At 46.1% G+C, this 22276-nt stretch overlaps 1 protein-coding gene across 1 annotated transcript in view; it reads left to right on the top strand.

The window, feature by feature from the left end:
* The window catches only part of stk17a (serine/threonine kinase 17a), a 59862-nt gene that overhangs the window by 959 nt on the left and 36627 nt on the right, over nucleotides 1-22276 (top strand). The window contains exon 2 of the mRNA XM_063206686.1: nucleotides 20492-20704. Coding sequence (XP_063062756.1) covers nucleotides 20492-20704 — 213 coding nt within the window. The remainder of the gene's footprint in view (nucleotides 1-20491; nucleotides 20705-22276) is intronic.

Here is a 22276-nt window from a genome sequence, read left to right as displayed (position 1 = left end):
GAGTCATGCACATGCAAGTTTGTGGCAAGCAGGGTTTTTACGGAGTGCTGCACTGAATGAGAAGATGCAATGCATGGCATGTTATTTATTTTATCCCAGAACACAGACTTCTCGGGATATTCTAGGGTGGGCTAGATGTCATTATACTACATCCGTGTGAGAGTGGCACTGTGGCAGTTAACTTATGTGCAGTCTGTGCGCACAAGTCAGCCTTGCCTTGAATGGGTTGTGACGCGCCTGCAGTGCAGTGGCAGAGCTTTAACAAGCTCTTACGTCTGTGGGGGGCACTTCACTTGTCTTATTGACTCTTACATGACGCTGGACTCGAGCCACAGACGCGCTTAGCTTCAACATGGTCTCTCAGGGCTGAAAGCCATTCACTCAAGCAGGACGAGTTGTGTTGATCAGAGTGTGTCCATTCATGTCTTGGATGTATGTAGTTTCAGATTGTGTGGTGTGGTGCTATCTACCAGAAAGACATAAACCAGAAATAAAAATGGCATAGGTCATTGGACTCACAGATACAGTAGCAGTATACTGAGCAGTTCATAATTTGAATGCAATTTGGAAATGGCAGATTATTTGGGCAATTCATTTGTATTGTTGTGCCTAGGCTATGCCTCTACAGCAGACTGTTGGGTTGCAGGGTGGCTTGCCTCAGACAACAGAGGAGTAGCCTATATTGAACTGTTTCTGATTTGAATGCCATATGAATACCATTTCAAATCGACAAATGACTTTATATTAGTAATTAATTTTGAATCTTGCACAAACAGCAGACTTGACTATGGGGGCCTGTTTCCTGAATTACCCTTTCAGCATCTGTTCAACGTGCATACATTTTAAAAGCATTGTTCTTGTTTATGGAGCTGTTTCTTGGCACACCTGAAGTGCTGAATCATTTTGGCTGTGTAAGTCTATAACAGCCTGTACCCCTGTCTTACTCTCTCCTGCTCTTTGGGTACGGGAGTCCAGCTGAGCTGTCCAGTTTTTACCCAGCACTATTTCTCTCTGGAGCTGACGGCTGCAGTATTTTTTTTAACGCAATGCCGCTCTCTCCTGCTTGCTTTTTATTGTGTTTGTGGCTGCCTTATGCAATGGAAATGCCTCTAAGGTGCTGCATAGTGAGCAGGTTTGGCTTAATAAATGGTTAAATACTATTGGCCAGATGTTTATTTTATTTGTATTTTTTTGTATGGAGTCAGGTGACTTGGGGTCTTTAACACAGTCAGCTTGTTACTGTTTTGGGCTGAAATAAATTGTAATTGCATTTTAAGAACAGTCCCCTCCATGCTCGTTTGATGTCAAACACACACATGCCTGTTTAAGTACCTAATCCACACCCTGCTTTTTAAAGCATTGTTGGCAAAATTTGTCTTCAGAACTCCTTGCGTTTGTAACGGAGGCTAACTAGCACAGAGTTGGCGTGGAACGTTGGTAAACCTCCCTCCGATAGCCTCATACAGTCTCGTGCCGTTGGGCCGAGAGACTAGTCTCTTGGCCCAGCGGTATCGTACTGTGTCTCCCATTCCGAACCGTTGTAGTTGACGAGGTCGCACGTTCGATCCCCGAGGGGGGTGAACAGGTGCAAGATGACCTCCGTCACAGTGGTGCCGCTGACCCGGGATGGGAGTGAGGTTTAAGGGGGAGAGTGTAACGGAGGCTAACTAGCACAGAGTTGGCGTGGAACGTTGGTAAACCTCCCTCCGATAGCCTCATACAGTCTCGTGCCGTTGGGCCGAGAGACTAGTCTCTTGGCCCAGCGGTATCGTACTGTGTCTCCCATTCCGAACCGTTGTAGTTGACGAGGTCGCACGTTCGATCCCCGAGGGGGGTGAACAGGTGCAAGATGACCTCCGTCACACGTTGCCAAACAAACAAGGCAGTGTTGAGTAGAGTTTACCCAAGGATAACTGTAGATAATCAACCTCCTCCTAACATATTTTTAATGTCGTTGAACTCAAGTGGCCTTTCACTTCAGGGAGGGTTGGGGAGTGGAAACTTTTATGTTGCTTATAAATCGCACTTGGGTTTTTGCCGTTTGCCTCCCACCTCTCAGACTGCAGTCTCTTTTAGGGGTTAAGGGAAATTTGCAGCTTGACAATGAAGTCATAAGCCCCTGTATTGTAATATGATTGGTAGGCTAAGTAGAACGCATTCTCTGTGCAAAGAAATATAAAGGCCGTTGGCCTAGCTCAACATTGAACTTATCCTGTCAACAATTTTTATTCAGAAGTCGCACAAGTGGAAGCCCAACTGGGAAACTCCAACTCCCATCGTCATTTTGACAGCATTCCACAGCACACTGCACACAGCGAAATTACATTTATACCTCACGGTGCAAGGGGGCAGCCCCAAATGGTGGCCGAAAGGGACCAGTGCGGCGGGACGGTACCAATGCTCAGGGCATGGAGGAGGATGGGGAGAGCTCTGGTTAATTACTCCCTCGACCAATCTGGTGGGTCGGTTGTCAAACTGGCAACCTCTGGGCTGCAAGTTTGATGCCCTAACTCCTTCCCCATGACTGCCCAAGATGTTTTCAAAACACCGAAAACTCTTGGTCTTGAGAAGCATGGCAATGCCTTACTTTTCCTCTGTCATTCATGCAATAGATGACAGGGAAGTGTCTGCTGTGTTGCTTTTAGCTGCAGCAGTCGAGTCGTTGATGACCCTCTCTGCTGTTTAGGTCAGACGAATGGTGCTCATCGAGACGGTAGCAAAACAACATAATGCCTGCTGTGCTCTGACACCATGCTGTGATGATGGGACATGCAAGCCTCCTTCTGAACAGTAAATGTACTGTCCTCCTGTCTGCAAAGTCGGGACAGCATAGAGAAAAATCATATGGGCAAGCGGTTAAGGCAAATGGAAGGAGCAGTTTTGGCTGTTGTCAGCAATTCTGTGCAATTCTCTCACACACACACACACACACACACACACACACACACACACACACACACACACACACACACACACACACACACACACACACACTGTGCACAAATGTGGTAGAAGCGGCACCATGCATTTTGTCGTGCCTGGACCCAGTCAAAAGCTGTTTTAGTCATCTCTGAGGCCCCAAGCACCCCTTCCCCCTTTGCTTGGACCGGATTGGTCCCGGCCAGGCCGCCTGGGAGACCCAGCAGTGCGCCGATTGGCTGGCGGCCGGTCTGTGTTTGTGTTTGGCCGGTCGTGCACATGCTGTAGTAAGTTCCCCGAGGGAACCGCCTGGCCTGCCTGGCCAGAGCATCATGCCTCATTTACGTCCAGCACGGGACCTGTGTGTGTGTGTGTGTGTGTGTGTGTGTGTGTGTGTGTGTGTGTGTGTGTGAGGGAGAGTGTGTGAGCGAGAGAACCGTTTCAGCTATATTTAGCCGTTTCATATAGGCCAAACGGGCCCAGGCGAGCACGAGACGAGAATACCGTACTGAGAGTACTCTCTGGCCTGCCAGCCTCGGATGTAAACTGAATTACCCTGCGATTGACTGCTGCACTGCTCCAATGTGCTGTGAGCAGAGCTAGGTGGGGGCTATGGAAGCAGGCTGGAGGGAGGGAAGCAGGGAAGGGGGAGGAAGGGAATCCCCTGGTGGAGTATTAGAAATTTCCGTTCTGTTTGCTACTGGATGGTTTCGCTTGGTGTGTGTGTGTCCTAAAATTCAATGCACACAAGTACTGTGCAGTGCTCCACATCATCTTAGGCTCCCCCAAAGACTTGAAAATGTTGGCTGTAGTGAGCTTATTGGCTGCGAGCTTTACATTATACCTGTTTTGGAGAGATAACTTACTGTAGCTCCCTTCTGGCACTGGCTGGATGATCTACTGGGTATCTATTGTGGCCTAAACTTGGGCTATGCTGCAACCCAAAAAGGTCTATAGGCAAAGCTGAACATGACAAAACAAATGATAAATGTGAATATCCCAGGCCTTAATGGTTTAAGATTACAACAGGCTGGGTAATTATGATCAGTAAAATCAGTATTTGAAATAATTTCTAAAATTATCTAAGCAACTATCACTACTTGTCAGTACCTTTTGAATTGTTGAGTAGAAAGGAATAACTTGACTCAGAAAGAATCCGTGTGACTGGCAGTTGCCCATTGTTTTGTTAACTTTGGTCTGGACCCAGGTGCTAAAATCTTTAATGCGGTAATTAACGAATTAGCTGATCTGGTGGCTTTGCAAAGGTAAGCCCTTTTTTTTTTTTTTTTTTTACAAGGCAATTACTTAGCTAATCTCTCTGAATTCCAACTCTTAGTATATTTTGCCGGCTTGACTTGGATAGGCCTCTGCAGCTCTTGCTGTATTATGTGGGCCCACTCTCCATAATTTGCTTTTTCAAACAGACCAAGACAGGCCTAATCTAATGTACAAAAACACATTCTTTTTTGACCAGCCACATGCAGCTTTGCTTTTTTTTTTTGAACTTGCACAATTTTATCCCATGATCCTATTTTTCTTTTCTTATTAAATCGTTTGTTCATTTTGGTGAAGTGACATTTCCTCTTGTTCCGTCATACCTCACCTGATTCTCAGCAGCATGCGTATAATTTCTTAATAAAAAAAAATCTTGTTTTTCCATTCGCTCTTTTCTTCTCCACTTCTTCATAAAGGTAAGTCATGTCATGCCGTAGTAAGTTGTGCCACATGCTACATGCTCTTCGAACTTGCCATCTCAGACAGCCACGTGATTGGACGGGACAGAATGGTTTTCATTTTCCATGTATAAATAAATAAACACTCCCATGTCATGTGCGCTTCTCTGAGAAAATTCCTGTGGTCACCTGCCCTCCCGATGGTCTTTCATCAAAGAGGAATCTCTGCCATGTTTCAATAAAGAGAGTGGCGGCGCCCACCAGCTGAAGTCTGTCTGTCTCTCAGAAGATTCAAAAGGGTCAACAGGCCTATTGATGTCGTAGGCAAACCGGTGTGGGATGCACCAATCACTCCGTGTGTGTGTGCAGTGTTTCCCATACATTGAGGAAACTATGGCGGCCCGCCATAGTTTAAATTTGGCCGCCATAGTTTCCGAAAATGTAAAAAAAAAAAAAAAAAAAAAATTTTTTTTTTTTTTTTTTTTTTTTTTTTTATTTTTTTTTTACGATTTCCGTTTTTGTTAATGAATTACGATTTCCTTCGCCCATTGGATGCTTCTTCTTATGCACATTGGGCTAGTCCAATGAAACACTTCGGTTCTCTAAGGCCCGCCCCTCCCTATAGACCCCCACTTGAAAAAAACTAATCATCACCTCAATAGTAGTTGACGACCACCTGGCTTAAAACTCTGGTGGACGATAGGACGCAAAATTGAGAAAGAAGAGTGGCTACATGACAAGCGCAAAAGATAACGCATACCCTAAATTGGACGCGGCAAATGTGCTAAAATCACTGACAAGTTGTTTAAAACTAAAAACATAAGGTCGTGCTAATGTGGTTCGGCCCGTCGGAGGTGGGGATTGAGGAACCACTGCTGGACGGCTCGATAGGTTGGGACACTGGGGCCGCGAGCGGACAGGTGGTGCTGGATAATGAAGAGGAGGAGGAGGTGGTGTAGGTGTAGGAGAGGGTTCGAGCAGGGGAAGGAAAGATGAGGAGACGGGAGACGAGACGTGACTCAGGGATATTGAGGTTAGTCTTCACCCCAGCACACCCTCTAGCTATATTACCCATAGGCCTACCGTCTGGTGATAACTATGCACTGCTTGTTTCGTTTCTCTTGCCTGGGGACCAAGTTGTCATCCTGACTTCATCAAATCACTCGCAAACATGTACACATTTTGATGCCTTTTCCTGCACTTCTCTTGTATGGTATAATGCCAGCATAGAAATCTTTCATTTGTCTTGTTGTCACAAGGCCGTGATGTGTGCTGTGTATTAAATTAGTTATGCTTCGTACCCTGTCCTCTAGATCTAGCTGTCTTCTGCGTTTTTTCACATTAATTGCATGAAACTAAAGTTGTCGTCCCTCTTCACTCGCTCAAATCAGTAACAAATATGTAGATTTATTTTCATGAACTTCTTGTAGCCATTTCTTTTAATGTGTCGGCTGTCACACGGACGACATGTGTACTGTGTCTTGTAATAGCATGTTAATTACGTCGCAATGGCGCATCCCCGCCCTTCCCAAACCCTACAATATCTTTTTTTTTTTTTTTTTTTTTACTATTCTGCTTGTCGCAGTTTTGTGCAACTACGATTTTATACAAAATGCATTTTTTGTATTTTTCCCCTAATGTCATCATGATCAAGACATCTGAGTATTATCTGCCTCTTAGATGGATAAGTAAGACGCCGACCAGCCGTTCCCATTGTTAGGGAATCGATACACGCGCTCACATGACCTGTTGTGAACACTTTAGCTATTTGTGTTGTTGTTGGCATTGCAGTGTGTAAGCTATGTTGGAAGTCTAAGCGATACGACTTGGTTTTGCTGTGGTGAAAAAAATGGCGATTTTCCGAAACCCCCCACTTGTCAGACGTTGACAATCCGAGCCTCTTTTGATGAGTCTCAAGCGGCATTACAGTCCATGCCTAGATAACAACTTTTGGTTTTGGGGCCGCGTTGGTAAAGGGGGGCGTGTTGTTAACATGCCATTTAGTAAGCAGGCTCACTGACTGTATGAACTGGAGCAATTTGACATTCAACCAAGGCAATTATTATTTTTACGAGATTTTATTATCATTATTAGATTTGGTGTATTATATTGCTTATATATTGCTTTGAAAGCCCACCCTGGGACCCTTTTTGTTCTGTGCGTTAACAATTTCACACTCCTCTTAAATTCTTACCTTTCCTCCTATTTTGTTTTATTATTTTTTTTCATTACATAGACCCCTGCATGAGGGACGAATTGAAACTGTGTTGTAAACACAAATGATTCCACTGTACTGCATTTTTATTTTTTTATGTACTACTATTATACATGTCATGGGTAAAATCTTATGTAGCCTTATTTCTCAAAATATAAATGGCTGAAATGTAGGCCTATAGTTTCTCCATGCGCCCAATGTCATTACTGTACTACTCATTGTTTTGCCGTTTTGCATTTACGCTGCGTAATACATCCCCCCCCCCCCCCCCCCTAAAGGCCCGCGTGAAAAGACCCCCCCCCCCGGGAAAAAAAATCCCGGCTGCCCCCATAGTTTCCGAAATTTCTGTGGGAAACACTGGTGTGTGTGTGTGTGTGTGTGTGTGTGTGTGTGTGTGTGTGTGTGTGTGTGTGTGTGTGTGTGTGTGTGTGTGTGTGTGTGTGTGTGTGTGTGTGTGTGTGTGTGTGTGTGTGTGTGTGTGTGTGTGTGTGTGTGTGTGTGTGTAAACAAATGGTCTATATGTTTTGTTTTGTCTGTGTACGGCGTTAATGATCATTAGCATTACTAGCTGTCATCTTTCATTAAACAGCACAAGGTTGGACTTTGCCTGCAGATTTATTAATATGGTATATATGGCTAGGCGAATAATTGCAATTCACAAAGGGTGATTGTGATAATCCATCCTTCAAATGGAGCCCCTATGGCTGAAGCCATTTAAGAAATCGTCACAATCAAATCAGCTGTCAGTGTTGCTACGGTGCCTTGAAATGGTTTCACATTATTTTTATGGATGGATGACCCCGGTCACTGGCCATCTAGAACAGTGTTTCTGTCATCTATATGGCAAACAACCAGTCACATTCACTGGGCACCATGTGTGGGCTCCTCATTTCAAACAGGATGTGAACTTTTGCATGGTGGATGTGTGGACAATGTTGAGGACCCTGTTTTTAATGCACACTACACACACACACGCACACGCACGTGCGCACACACACACGCAAAGAGATGGGGAAATGGAGAGGGATCAAGGCACCGCTAAACTACCCCTTTTTTCTCCTTGTAACGTTTTTGAACTCTAGTCCTCCTCTTCACACACACACACACACACACACACACACACACACACACACACACACACACACACACACACGCACAGTGCCCACTACTTTCTCACAGAAAGGACCTCTGTGTGTCTCTGTATTGACAGTTGGTTAGAATGCCATGACATCATTGCCTCAGTCGCTCGCTTTAGTTTTCACATTGTTTGGGCCTCTCTCTCTCACTCTCACTCTCGCTCGCTCGCTCTCTCGCTCTCTCGCTCTCTCTCTCTCTCTCTCGGGGTCTCAGCAAGTGGTGGCATCTGCACAGCGGCCTGGAAACCACCTCAGGAGGTGTGTGTGTGTGTATGAGAGAGAGAGTTGGAGTGCACTGGGCTGGCGTGTGTGTGAGCGTGAAGGGGGTGCATTAGTGGGGCAGGGAGGGAGGGAGTGTGTGTTTCTGTGTGTGTGTGTGTGTGTGTGTGTGTGTGTGTGTGTGTGTGTGTGTGTGTGTGTGTGTGTGTGTGTGTGTGTGTGTGTGTGTGTGTGTGTGTGTGTGTGTGTGTGTGTGTGTGTGTGTGTGTGTGTGTGTGTGTGTGTGAATAGCAAGCTTGTTATTTATCCTCCTCATTTACTTCCCTGCTACCCCGGTCGCTTAGTGTTAAAGGTTTTTTTTTCCTTTTCACGAGAGGGATGATGTCAGACGGGTTGATGAACAAAAAGCTGTCATGCTCTGAACCTCCTCCGTCGTCATCCAGCTAAGTTGATTCTTCTCCACGTTGGTCACGGGGCCTTTTCACCACTGCTAACTGTCTGTCTCTAAACCATCCAACGGCTCCACTGAGCCTTCCACAGGAAGGACTGAACCTCCCTCAGCTCAGCTTGGGGATAATCCGTTTGATTAAAACTGATTCCATCCATACCAAGGTCCCCCTTTAAGGTCTCCAAGGAAGTTTTTTTCACGCTCTACTAAAAGAGAAAAGCTCTAGACTAAAAAGGTGTCTTGGTGCGTCGTCAGCCCAGCCCACCCTTTCCCTTTCTTTACCCAGATTTAATTTACCAGATTATTCCTCATGTTCCAAGGTGTGCCCAAAAACAAAAACCCATGATGAAGTCCCACCCGAAGAAGGCATTCGTCCGGATCTGCATAGGCACGGCCACTGCTAAACCGCCCCGGCCCCAATTGTTTATGATTACAACCGTGTAACGTAGAGAGTGAGCGGGTGATAAAAGGGCTCGAGGTCCGCTCCGACAATAGCAAGTGCAAGGCCACAGATGAGGTAATGCTGTTTCCCAAGGCATTTAGAGAATGTATAGGCCCAACCATAGCCTAGTGCCTCCAGAGCATGAGCTCGGAGCAGGGGAACCATGTGAATCAAGCTGGCCCCCGCTTCTCTATGTGTGAAGGGTCACGTGTCAATGGTCGTTATAACCCTTATAGGCCCTAAGCAAACAGGCCTCCAGTTTCAATCATCTAGGCCCTGGCTAAAGACCTGCTGGCACTTTTCCCATATTATGCAGACAGAGATTTTTTTTTGTCTCGCAACAGCTGCCCTTGTTTTGGTTGTGCCGATAAAGCGGATTTGGCTTGCTCTTGTTGTTAGACTTGTAAAGGTAAACCTGTGTGGTATGAATGAAGTACACTTGGCTGTACACCGATCTTTTCAATCCAAAAGGTGCTGGATAAAGATTTAAAGATAAGTTACAGTATGTGGAGACTTTCATTCTAAGCCTTGCTTAAAGACCTTAACGCACTTTTCTCATGCAGCCAAAGTGCCAATCGAAAGCCTTTCTTTTTTTCTGTCATGGAACCCCTCAAGTAGAGTTCAGTGCAGTCGTTGCCGTCAGGGCTTTGGCTTGTTTTGAGAGGCTTTTGGCAGTGTCATGATAGATACTTTCTATCAAGGTCCTGCTTGAGTCCTGGCACTTTTTCATATTGAGGACATGCTTTTTCTTTTTCTTTTTATCCCCTCACCCTTAAAGTGGACCTTTTCTAAGTGGGGTGTGTTAACCTAAGCGTGTGTTGGTACCTGTCATGGCCAAGGCATGTTTTTGAAGGGATTTAGCCCGTGGCATGGAATGAACAGCCTCATTACCACTCAAGCACGAGGTGTTCATTGTTGATTAATGTGTTTTCTTTACCAAAGACCAGAAATGGACGTGTCGCAGGTAAAAAACCCTAGCCTCTGCACTTAACTCAGCAGAGCGCGAGTTGCTGATTAGCCCAAGTGGAGGGCATTTGATCACTTTGCACCAAGAGAAACAATTGAAAACTGCCATGTTTTTCCACACAGTCTCATTCACTTGGCTGTGTGTGGCGTCACCTTTAAGTCACAGCTAGTGTCAAGCGTAGACTTTAAAAGACCATTGTGTTAGTACATTAGCGTGTTGTTCTTCAAAGTGCTTTGACAGCTGCACTGATCCGGGAGTGGCCCAGTGTAAGTGATTATCTCTGTCCAACTTAACCACAGCTGCTGGGGAACTCTGGCCTTCAAACACTTCACGTGCACCCACCCGCAACAGCTGGGAGAGGGTAGTCGAGGGACGGGAGCTGGGTGAGCTCATTCTTCCACCACTCTCTTCCTTACCGTGCGGTCACACCGCCAGCGTTGAACGCGTGGAAAGATGCGCAAGTAATTGACTTTGTATGGGAGAGCAGGCGGCAGAAGCGTTAAAAGCCGCAAAGCGTGTCTAGAGTCAAAAGCCAAGGGCGTCAAAAGTTGAATTTCATCTAAAAATATGAAATGAGCTCGGCGGCGGCAGGCGGCAGCCAATGGAATGTTCACATTTTTCTAAACATGAGCTTCGGTTGGTTGAGATTCTTGGTTGCTTCAGGTTGAATCTTTTGCCTCGTTCAACGCCCCTGACCTGTGCTTTCCAGGCAGGAGTCAGCAGCGTTTTAGCTCTTTCAACGCCGGCGGTGTGACCGCAGCATTACTGTCCATGTTGACAACATGGCATCCAGGTTTTTTGTGATGACACAAATCCCACTGTTGGTTCTTTGCAGCATTTTGCAACAGGAATTTGCTACGTTTTTCACCGACTCCTTCCATATTGCTATGGGAGGTTTCTTGTTATGGACAACCCTGCCCATGTGTCGGCTTGCCATCTTGTGTTGATCTACATGGCGTACGATGGCGATTAAAGGTCGAAAGTCAAAATTTCCTTCTCTTCTGTTTTGTTCCCCCCAAAAAGTCATACATTGTAGGATTCTGCACATTACAGCACATGCCTAATTCCCCATCCAAACTCTCTGTGAAAGAGTGTGCTGCTGGTCAAAGGATAAGCACATACTCAGTATGGGGGTCTGGCTGGGGTAATACCCTCTGACTGACCAATGCAAATGGCACGTGTCCAGATGGTCTCAACAAACTAGAGGCCCATTAGCCTCCACAGTTGGATCAACTGTCCCACCCATACGAGCATGAGGTTTTGAGTTGGGGGGGGGTAAGTCAACTGTTAAATGCGCACCAAGAGTTCAGAGAGGATTTACACAAAGTCATTTGACACAGTCTGTCCACCCTGGTTTGGGTCAGTGGGATGATGTTGCTGGTGGTCTACCACGACTGACGCAGCAGAGCAACTTTAAGTCTCAGGCAGAGTACTCTGGCGCAACTCAGAGAGAAAAGGTAAAAACAGAAAATAAACAAGCATCGGTGCCCAAGACTCTGGTTACAAACCCGATGCCCCGAAGCCAATTATTAACATAATTTGGGTTACTGCTGTGGTTTTATGTCTAAGTGATACTTTGGACTGTGCCTTGGTGAACCACTGAAATATTTCCACCACGAGCACTGAGTTGTGCATGCCAAGAGTAAAATGTCCATGTGGAAAATGTGCCCATCTTGTCAATCTCGATTTCTCTTTTTTTGCTGTCTTTCTCTCTCTCTCTCTCTCTCTCTCTCTCTCTCTCTCTCTCTCTCTCTCTCTCTCTCTCTCTCTCTCTCTCTCTCTCTCTCTCTCTCTCTCTCTCTCTGTGTTTATCACTTTCCCTCTGCCCCTTAGTCCTACCTCAGCCTGAAGTTCTTGTCAGTGGGCTCCTTGTACGTTTATCGAGAGCCCGCTAGTTATCGTTGTCTACCTCTTCTCTTGTCCTTCACTTATCACGGGTGACAAGGGCCCTTTCTCCCATCTGTCAGCATCTTTAAGGCTGCAAACGGCGACTTAGAGTGACCTGGTGATCTCCTCCAGCCACGGGTCAAAGCCCTCCACTGTGTCTCCATTACGGACAGAAGACAAAGCCCTTTATTGGCCCAACTGCCGCACATAACAACGTACAGCACACGTAAAGCCAAATGACTAATACAGTGAGGCGATAGATCAGCTCTGTCGTCAACTCTGTTCCATACAGTAGACGGACAGCTCATGGAGAAAGGATATGAATTCTTCAAATTCCACCTCCGACACACACAGACACACATGCACACGTGCAGACACACACACGCGCGTCCACCACCACCTGTAGCCTCTTAACGTCTTTATAAGCTCCGGGGTGAAGGGGGTGATCCTCCATCATCTTGCATGCATCTCGATCTGGCATAATAACGAGGAGGATACTGTGTATGGAAGCCATTCATGAGCGGAGAAGAGTAATGGACAGGAAGCATGCAGCCCCAGCCCCCAGCTCCCTCCTTGGCATGCAATCAGTGCTGTGCTGGACCCTATCCAGCCACACAGCCTTATCATATTAAATGCTCCTCTTGGCTCGGAAGCTAGCCAGGCATGCAGGGCCTTCTATCGGGAGATGATTATGCGCCGCGGGGGAATCAAGATGTTCCTTTTTTTTCTCTCGATGGAAGCTGAAAAGGCATTTGCTTTGGGGGAGCTTTAGACCATTACTGATTTAAGAAGTGGAGCGAGCCAAGCCACCAAGAGGAAGGAGAAGATGAGTTAAGGGGGAGAAAGTGTATGAACGTGGACTTGAGCCCCCTGAAAATTTCCATCAAATGCATTCTCCTCTTTTGTTTTTATTTTGCATAAGCTTAGCTTGGAGAAGATTTTGCACAACTTTTGAATAGATTGCATTGACTCACAGAAGGAGAACCTGAAAAAATGGAAGCAATTTATCGTTTTCTTTTTTAAAAAAAAAGGAGTTTGCCATTTTATATTTCAAGGCCCGCGGGGCTTCCTCAAGCGGTTTGTTTAATATGACCCATTAATGCAACTATATCCAAACCGGTTATCTGTGACACATGTCCCAAAATATGTTTCTATTTTTACCAGAAAAGTCTAATACCTCAGCACTTGTGTGAACGTTTCGGAGTTTTACTGAATTCGGTTGACAACTGCATATGATCACCAGCACCTGGAATCTAAAAGGCTATGCTTTTCCCCCCTTTTAATGTTTCTATTTTATTCCTCAGCTATATTAACGCCGGCCCATGGAGTTGGCATGAAGCTCCACTGCTGCCTGACTGGCTGGTGGTGCACACATGAAAGCCACCTCCACCTCTTTTCAGGGGTGTGTTGCCCGCATGAGGCCACAGGCTTTTGAAAATGTGCTGACACGGCTAAAGCTAGGGCTTGTGGCTTGCTTTGCTGTTTTTTTCTCTCTTTTTTTAAAAAAAAAAGAGGGTAGCATGGATTGAAGCGACATGGGATCATGTGGGTCATTCAAAATCACAGCCCTCGATGTTCTAGCTCACCACAGCAGTGGAAATTTAATTTAACAGAAAATGTGAGCCTTTGCCAGCCACTGGAAATTTTCACAGATCGAATAAACTGGTGAAACACTTCACCAGCCACTCAACAGGAAATTGAACTCCACAGTTCCAAATTCCAAGCACTTTCATATTGTATCAGTATTGTACTTGGTGACCTGTGCCAGTTTCCATTACTGCTCACGTAGCAGCAGCAACAGTAGCGGCAGCATTAGGAGCTACAGTACATCTGCAGTAGCCGCAGCATTCAGTATGATGCGAAAGCCTTTCGACAGCAAGTGGACCGTAGTTTGAACTTGGCATACGCCCTGCTCTCTGCTCACAGCTCACTGAAGCTGTGAAAAAGGAGAGAGAAAAAAAACACGAAAGGATAAAAAAAGAACTGGGCCGCCGTGCGATTTTAATGAGTTTGGAAAGAAATTTGGGTGGGGTTGGGGAGGTGTGGAGATCTGACAAAAAGATAAGAGTGGCTCTTGTATCCATTAGCAGCAGAATTTGGACATTTCCTTCATGTCTCATTGAACTTCGCACTGAAGTGGAGCAGGGGTATTCGGACCAGTGGACGTTCAAAGCGCCATTATTCACACTTAGTGAGTGGGAAGCATGCCAGAGGTGGTGGTGGTGCTGCTGCTACTGCTACAGCCTGGATTTAAGGCAGTCATTCAGTCAGTCAATACGCCCCGCCATAACTCCATCCCTTATCCCAAGCGGTCTTTCAATCTCCAGCACACCTCATGAAGAAAGGTTCTTTTTTTTTTTTTTTTCTTTTTTTTTTTTTTTCCCTTTATGTAAGCAGCTTACATGGTCACCTGTTTATTAAAAAAAAAATCTGTAAAAATCTCAAAGTCAGTGTCCAACCTGATTTGAGGAGGCCACTTTTCAATGGCAAAAACGAGAAGAAGGAAAAAAACGATAAAAGAATGGAAAAGACATCATGCCTTGAAAGCATGTTGCAATCAATAGGTCAAGTATGGGGAAAAGCCTATTAGCTTGCCTAACGTTGCCTGTTTCCAGTGTGCCATGTTCCATTTGACTTTCTGGAATGCCAAAGCCTGTGTGATGGAGCTTGGGGGCTACTGAGTTGTAAATGAATGCCTTTTAGATAATGCTTGCTCTCACTTTCCACCCCAAGACAGTCATGAGACGCAGGGCCCCAGGAGAAATGTTCACGCTCTGTTATGTAAAAGTTTGGTTTCTTGCATTGATCCCTGTGGTGGCTCATTCGTAAGGGTTAAAACTTTTTAAGTAACTTGCTTTAAAGTTCTCGCATGAATCAGTGCCCACACATGAACACACCGCCTCATTTATACTCAGTGCTGTACTTTTACACGTTAGGCCTGACTGTCAACATGCCATACTTTTACTCACATGGACAATGGTAACATAATTACATGACACACACACACACACACACACACACACACACACACACACACACACACACACACACACACACACACACACACACACACACACACACACACAGGGATAATCTGCGTCGGTGGGGCTGACATCTGCGTCTCTCCAGGCTCCCTAGGGTCAATGGGAGTGAAGGGTAATTAATGCGCTAATGGGATTGACCAGTGGAGGGACTGTAGTGTAGTGGCTGCGTCACTGACCTCCGTCCTTCCCCCTTAGCTCTCTATCTAACTTATCTCTCTGCGCTGTCCCTCGTCATCTCCCCTTGCGCCACTGTAAACACTGTCTGTCTGTGGGCCAGCAAGACTCCTCTCTCATGTGTAAGCTCTAATTGACTTCACAGCCGCGTTATCCAGGCCGCGTTCTCCTGAGGCCCCCAACAATATCATAAGAAAGACTATGAACTATGTCTACTGAGTTGTGCATTTACGTACTTGAGGAGAGGTCATGGCTCCACGTTCGCGCCCGACTCCTGAAGCTGTTATCCACCCGAACAGTGGGCGCTGAACCAGACTACTCGGCTTCATTCTCTTTGCCTCAGCTCACTCCTCCTCTAAACTCTTATCCATTACACCAGAAGAACCAGATTTTGTCTTTTCTCTCCTTACATCTTCTGTCTATCCTTTGCACAAATGCACCAACAGTTGGTCCAAAACCAAAACTTAGTCTACTTCTTGTCTGTACCCAGTGGACTGGACACAGAACCAGAATGTTCCATTTCCTTGTGTCATTCCTTCTGTCACACAAATATCCCAAACAGTGGGCCCTAAATTAGACTCCATCCCTATTTCTGCACTTCTTTTGCCTTTCTGACACACATGTTCCACCAGTGGGCCCTGAGCCAGACTACTTTATTTCCTTTTCTTCACTTATTTCCTTCCATGACACCACTGTCCCTAAATCAGGCTCCATTGCCATCTCTTCACTTCCTCTTTCCTTTCCTTTCCTTTCCCACAAACGTCAACTGTAGATCAAGAATCAAGACTTCTCCATTGCCCATTCCTTCCCTTTTGCAGTCCTTCCTGCTGAAAAATGTCAAAACCAGAAGGCCCGTTTTACCCCACATGTTGCTGCTTGCTGCATATGTTATGCTTTTACACACTTTTTCCATCCTTGTTCTTCTGTCCCACTGCCCTCTGAAGTACCCTCTACACACACACACACACACACACACACACACACACACACACACACACACGTGCACACCCCCTCATCCCTCGGTCTTTCTCTCCGTCTTTCATTTTTAAGGACGTGTTTTCAAAAGGAAGGCGGACCCCAGCTGCTGGCTGTAAATCTAAGGGATGGTGGACAGATTGGGGTTGAAGCGCGCGCACACACACACACACACACGCACACGCATTCTCACACACACACACACACACACACACACACGCATTCACACACGCATTCACACACACACACACACACACACACACACACACACACACACGCATTCATACTCACTCAGATTGGGCTTGAAGCGTACACACCCGCACGCACGCGCACACACTCACACACACTACACACACACTACACACACACTACACACACACTACACACACACACACACACACACACACACACACACACACACACACACACACACACACACACTCTCACTCTCACACACACACATTCATACTCACTCAGATTGGGCTTGACGCGTACACACACACACGCTCTCACACACACATTCATACTCACTCAGATTGGGCTTGAAGCGTACACACACACACGCGCACACTCAAACTCTCAGATTGGGATTTAAGTGTGAAGCCGATTGTTTCCTGCCGAGACCAGAGGCCCAGTCCAAACCCATGACCATCACATGAAACGGGATCAGCGTGTGCACACACACACACACACACACACTTGCATCGCATTTTACACACAATATGCATATAAACACAAGCCTATTTAGTACACACACACACAATACTACACACAGTCCAGACTCCCTGCGGCCCAGCCCCTGCAGTGACCTAGGCTCCACTCGCTACGCTCAATTATAGCGCTCCAGGACGTATGATTGAATAAAAGTGGCTGTGTTTGGGGCCTGTTGAAGCCATCTTCCATGCTGTCCTCTTTTTGAAATCTTATTGGGATTTTTTTGTGTTTCTGTGTTGTCTTCCTGTCTTCTTTTCGGTTTAGATCTCTTTTCATCTCTGTTCTGTTTTCTTCCTTGGTCTCATCTCTATCTCTCTCTCTCTCTCTCTCTCTCTCTCTCTCTCTCTCTCTCTCTCTCTCTCTCTCTCTCTCTCTCTCTCTCTCTCTCTCTCTCTCTCTCTCTCTCTCTCTCTCTCTCTCTCTCTCTCTCTCTCTCTCTCTTCACCCCAACTCCATTGGAATGTCAACACTCCAGAGGTTAAGGTTGTCCTCTCCTCTGCTCTCTTTCTCTCTCGATGTCTGCTTCCTGGATCATGCTTCTGATTAGCGCTGACCTGTGGGAGCATAAATACAGCAACACGCAGCATAGCTTCCTCTGCAAATGCATTTCCTCCACAGGGCCAGAGGGTTCAACCACGGCAGGACATCCACAGCCATACAGGCCATGCCTCTGCCAGTATTTAGAATCCAGACATTCGATGTAGGTTAGATGAATCTGCATTGTGTTTTTATTTTATTGTTTTAAATTGATTCTGATTGATTGATTCTCTGTACCTTGGAATCTACATGTCTGTGAAAAAAAGTCCTAAGTGTATATGCAATATCTGACAAAGTTCAAGGCATTCACCATAAAGCCTAATCACAAACTTCAAAACATACACAAACTCGTCAAAACAAAAGCCAAATGTCCCAGTGGCCCTCTCTGAGAGAGAGGGAGAGAGGATTCTATCCATTAGGCCTTTAGATGATATTTTTGCAATGCAACATCAGGATACACACAACATTTCTGGGTTTACTATTGGGCCTATGGGTTGTCTTGACTAGACTAGGGGGCCAGGGAGGACAATTGGATCAGTAAAGGCTAAATAGGAACATCAAACCCTCCACCTATCCCTCCGTCCCCCCCCCCCCCCCCCCCCCCAGCCAGGCTGGCGGCTCGAGTCGTAAGTAACATAAGTCTGTCGACAGCTTGGCCACCTCAAAACCCCTCTGTTGCTGCTACGTCCGTTAAATCTTTCCCGACCACTCACAGCGTGAGTGCGACCGAGACGCACCCCGGGCAGCGAAGGAGTTGTTGCTCCTCACGCCATGCCTCACTAAGTCCCGATTGCTCACTAGAGAGAGCGCTGAGAGTAGGGTTGCCAGATGTGTGATTTCCAGCCTATTATGCTCAAAACCCGCCCCAGATGCAAAATTCCACCCACTTTGAGCTGAATTCTACTGATAAGATGGCATACTGAGAAATCCGCCCAATTTGTTAATTTCACTTGTAGATGGGTCATCCTAAAAGGTGGGTAACCGCCCAATCTGGCAACCCAGACAGGAGAGGCCTGCTCAGGTCTCAGGTCTCACCATCTCTGTGGAGGGAGAGTGCTGGTATTTTAATGATTCTGACTGGGACATTGACAGTAGATATAATGACTGGGAACGGAAAGCAGACACATTGGCATAGATTAATGCCAGGTCAAACATGTGTTTCTTTGCTTGATCGCATGGGGTGAGGCGTTGGGGGGCACTCTGTTGCTTGGCAGAGGCTTCCGCTCTCTGAGTGCATTTTATAGTTCGTTCTTTCCTTCTTTCTTTCTTTCTTTCTTTCTTTCTTTCTTTCTTTCTTTCTTTCTTTCTTTCTTTCTTTCTTTCTTTCTTTCTTTCTTTCTTTCTTTCTTTCTTTCTTTCTTTCTTTCTCCTATGTCCCAATCCCTCTCTGAAGAATCATGGAGATAGGCATACTCAGGTCTTCACAGCCTCTAGATCACCACCTTTAGAGTGTGGAGTTAGATGGCCGGTATTTGAATGATTCTGACTGACTGTGGTTGGACTCGGAAAGAAGACAAACTGCCACAGATTAATGACAATCCAAACTTGTGTTTTGCACAGACCTGGCATTGTTTTCTTCTCTGCGACCCATTTAAAGTTGTTTGTTTGTGTTTTCTCATCAGCATACCGTAGGAACTGGTCCATCTGCCTTGATCTCAATAGGGAAAGGGAAATTGAGGTGTTTGGTGGAAGTATCTTAATTTATTTTCCTTTATTATTGATTTATGTGTCTATTTATTTACTTTTCATTCATTCACCCAGCATTGTAACTAGTCCATGAAATCCATGTGTGACGTCTCTCTGCCCCATTTCGTCATTATGTCCTTCTGTAAACATGCCGACTGGTTAACAAACATAAACTGTTGCTAATTACTTGGTTGTCCACTGCTCTCTCACACTACTATATGATGGACTCGATCCGGCCTTGTAGTCCTTATGTCTTGTGTAGAGAGCGAGAGCGAGAGTGTGTGTGTTGTGTGTGTCTCTCTCTCTCCTTCTCTCTCCCTCTTTCTCTCTCTCTCTCTCTCTCTCTCTCTCTCTCTGTGTCTTTCTGTCTTTCTCACAAACAAGGCTCAGTAATGAAGAGTCTGTTGAACAGCCCATTGTGTCACTGCACCTTGAAGTCTAAAAATGGGTCAGATTCTCTCTCTCTCTCTCTCTCTCTCTCTCTCTCTCTCTCTCTCTCTCTCTCTCTCTCTCTCTCTCTCTCTCTCTCTCTCTCTCTCTCTCTCTCTCTCTCTCTCTCTCTCTCTCTCTCTCTCTCTCTCTCTCTCTGTATGAAAGTTGCCGGTTGTGTGGTTAGAAAATGGACTCGGGATCCCCGATGACTTCATCCTGCAGCCATGCCGACGCAGACAAAGGGATGTTCAGCTCCAATGATATCAAGCGTGCCACTCTCCTAATACATGGCAACCACACACACACACACACACACACACACACACACACACACACACACACACACACACACTGCAACCCCCCTCTACACACCCCAAACACGAAACACACACAAACAGTCAGCCATTGCTCATGTTGAGTACAATTGGATTGGGAGTCTGCCAAAAAGCTTGAAAAGTGTTTAAGTGCCTGGCCATCTAAATGTTTTTGGCGTGCGTTTCCGTCTGCGTGAGCAAAACGGGGACACGAAGAGAGCATGTTGACATTCCGTTGTGCGGCGACACATTTGGCCTTGCTCATGCATTTGATTTGCTCCAGAAATCCAGCTGCAAAAATGTTAGAAAATGTCATTGGTTTGCCCTGAGCATTAAAAGTAATACTAATCTATTGCCTCTGAGCTATGCGTCAGCTCTGAATGGGTTGCATGACATTAGGAAATGTCAAAACTGCGTAGCTAAGAAGGTTGTCTTGTGTATCAACACCCTTGGGACAAGTGTGGATGATGATACAAGTGTGTATGATGATCGTGCTGATTTCTTGGTCTTTCTTTCTCTTCTCTCTCTGACATTACTACTGAGCTTTGGGTTTTTTTTTTGTGTGTGTGTTACCGTTTTACCGATTTGATCGACGACACTGCTGTTTTGTTCCCTAAAATATGTTTTAAAGTGTCTTCTGCTCTTGCTCTCCCTCTCTCACGCTCTCTCTCTCCCTCTCCCTCTCCCTCTCTCTGCTCTCCTCCACCAGGGGTAAGTTTGCAGTGGTGCGTAAGTGCGTGGAGAAGTGCTCCGGACGCGAGTATGCGGCCAAGTTCATGCGCAAGAGGAGGAAGGGCCAGGACTGCCGCTCGGAGATCATCCACGAGATCGCCGTGCTGGAGCTGGCCACCAGCAGCCAGAGGGTGGTCAACCTGCACCAGGTCTACGAGATGACCAGCGAGATGGTGCTCGTACTCGAATTGTGAGTCACACACACACACACACTGCATACGTATAGATGCACAGTTTCGCACGCACACTGCGTATACGTACATACACACACACTGCATATGTTGTACATACACACACATGCTGTATTGTCAACCTCCACTAGGTGTACGAGATGGACAGCAACATGATGCTGTGTATACACATACACATACATACGCAGACATATACACACGGTTGTCAACATCCACCAGTAGTAGCACACTTTCTTAAATAACAAACACACGCGCACACACACGCACACACGCACACATGCACACCAGGTCACATACACACACTGATGTGTACAATATACATATCACCATGGTGCTCATGCTCTAACCTATACTCGCCCACCACGCGTACCCAAATGTCTCCAATGAGATGCAAACTGGTTAGGGAACACATTTGCATGGCAACACAAACACCCACATGGATGCAGATGCTTATACGTACCTGGTTGTTTTTGTGATGTAGTGCACGACATTGCTAGGGCGATAAGGACTCATCCTCATATTTTGAGTGTCATGCAAGCTGTTGCACAGGCTCATACACTAACCATAGCACTCACTCACTCACTCACTCACTCACACACACACGGGCATGCACATGCACATGCACATGCACATGCACATGCACATGCACACGCACATTATTCAGTCAAAATGAAATGCAAACTTTACCCACACAGATGCAGACGTTGGTGTACACGCCCAGTAATTTGCATACTATGGAAAGTTTAGTAAGTGGGTTAAGTGTGCAATACACCCAAACACACGTGCATATTTCTGCGTCTTGCCACTTTTGTTTATCCTCAGTCTTTCATGCACACACAAGTACACACAGAAGAAGGGCATCTGCATATTCCGTTTCCCACAGTAACTCATTTAATCAATCCCCATCAACCGCCAAAAAGGGGGCGGGCGGGTCATTAATGAATTCCGATGGTCAGTTGTAGAGCTGAGGTGGAAAAGTGAGATTGTGTCCTCCAATCAAGCCCCCGGATGGGTGAAAACTAGGTGAAAGTTCAGCACTTAACTGTTGCAAATTACATCTCAAACAACAGTTTTTCGCTAAATGCCTAATGTCTTTTTTTTTTTGCTATTGTTGGGAATTGATTACAACACAATATTTATTAGATTCTGTTTTTATATAGAGGTGAACTCGTCAGGCGAAACTGGGTGAAAGTTCAGGTCGCGGAGCTGTCACGTTGGGTGTCACGCATGGCAAAGTGCCCTCCTGAGCTATATAGACCATAGCCCCCAGGCTTTCGTGTGTGTGTGTGTGTGTGTCTGTGTCTGTGTCTGTGTCTGTGTGTGTGTGTCCTGTTTTCGGATGAACAGCATACTGACCCACATCAGTTAGTAATTGGAATCCAGGAGCGTGACCGGCTACCGGCTGGGCTGCTAAAATATTGAAGGCTGGAGGAATTCCTGTACCCATTGTGGCCCCCTCCCTACTCTGCATATGGTGAGGTAGGGTAGGATCGGGTGGGGGTGTAGGGATGGAGTGGATGGGGGTTTGGAGATATTGGCTTTTGGAGGAAGGGGAGGGCGGATTGGGATTG

The sequence above is a fragment of the Engraulis encrasicolus genome, chromosome 9, assembly GCF_034702125.1.
Source record: "Engraulis encrasicolus isolate BLACKSEA-1 chromosome 9, IST_EnEncr_1.0, whole genome shotgun sequence".
Taxonomy (NCBI): domain Eukaryota; kingdom Metazoa; phylum Chordata; class Actinopteri; order Clupeiformes; family Engraulidae; genus Engraulis; species Engraulis encrasicolus.
This window is presented reverse-complemented; position numbering and strand designations above follow the sequence as displayed.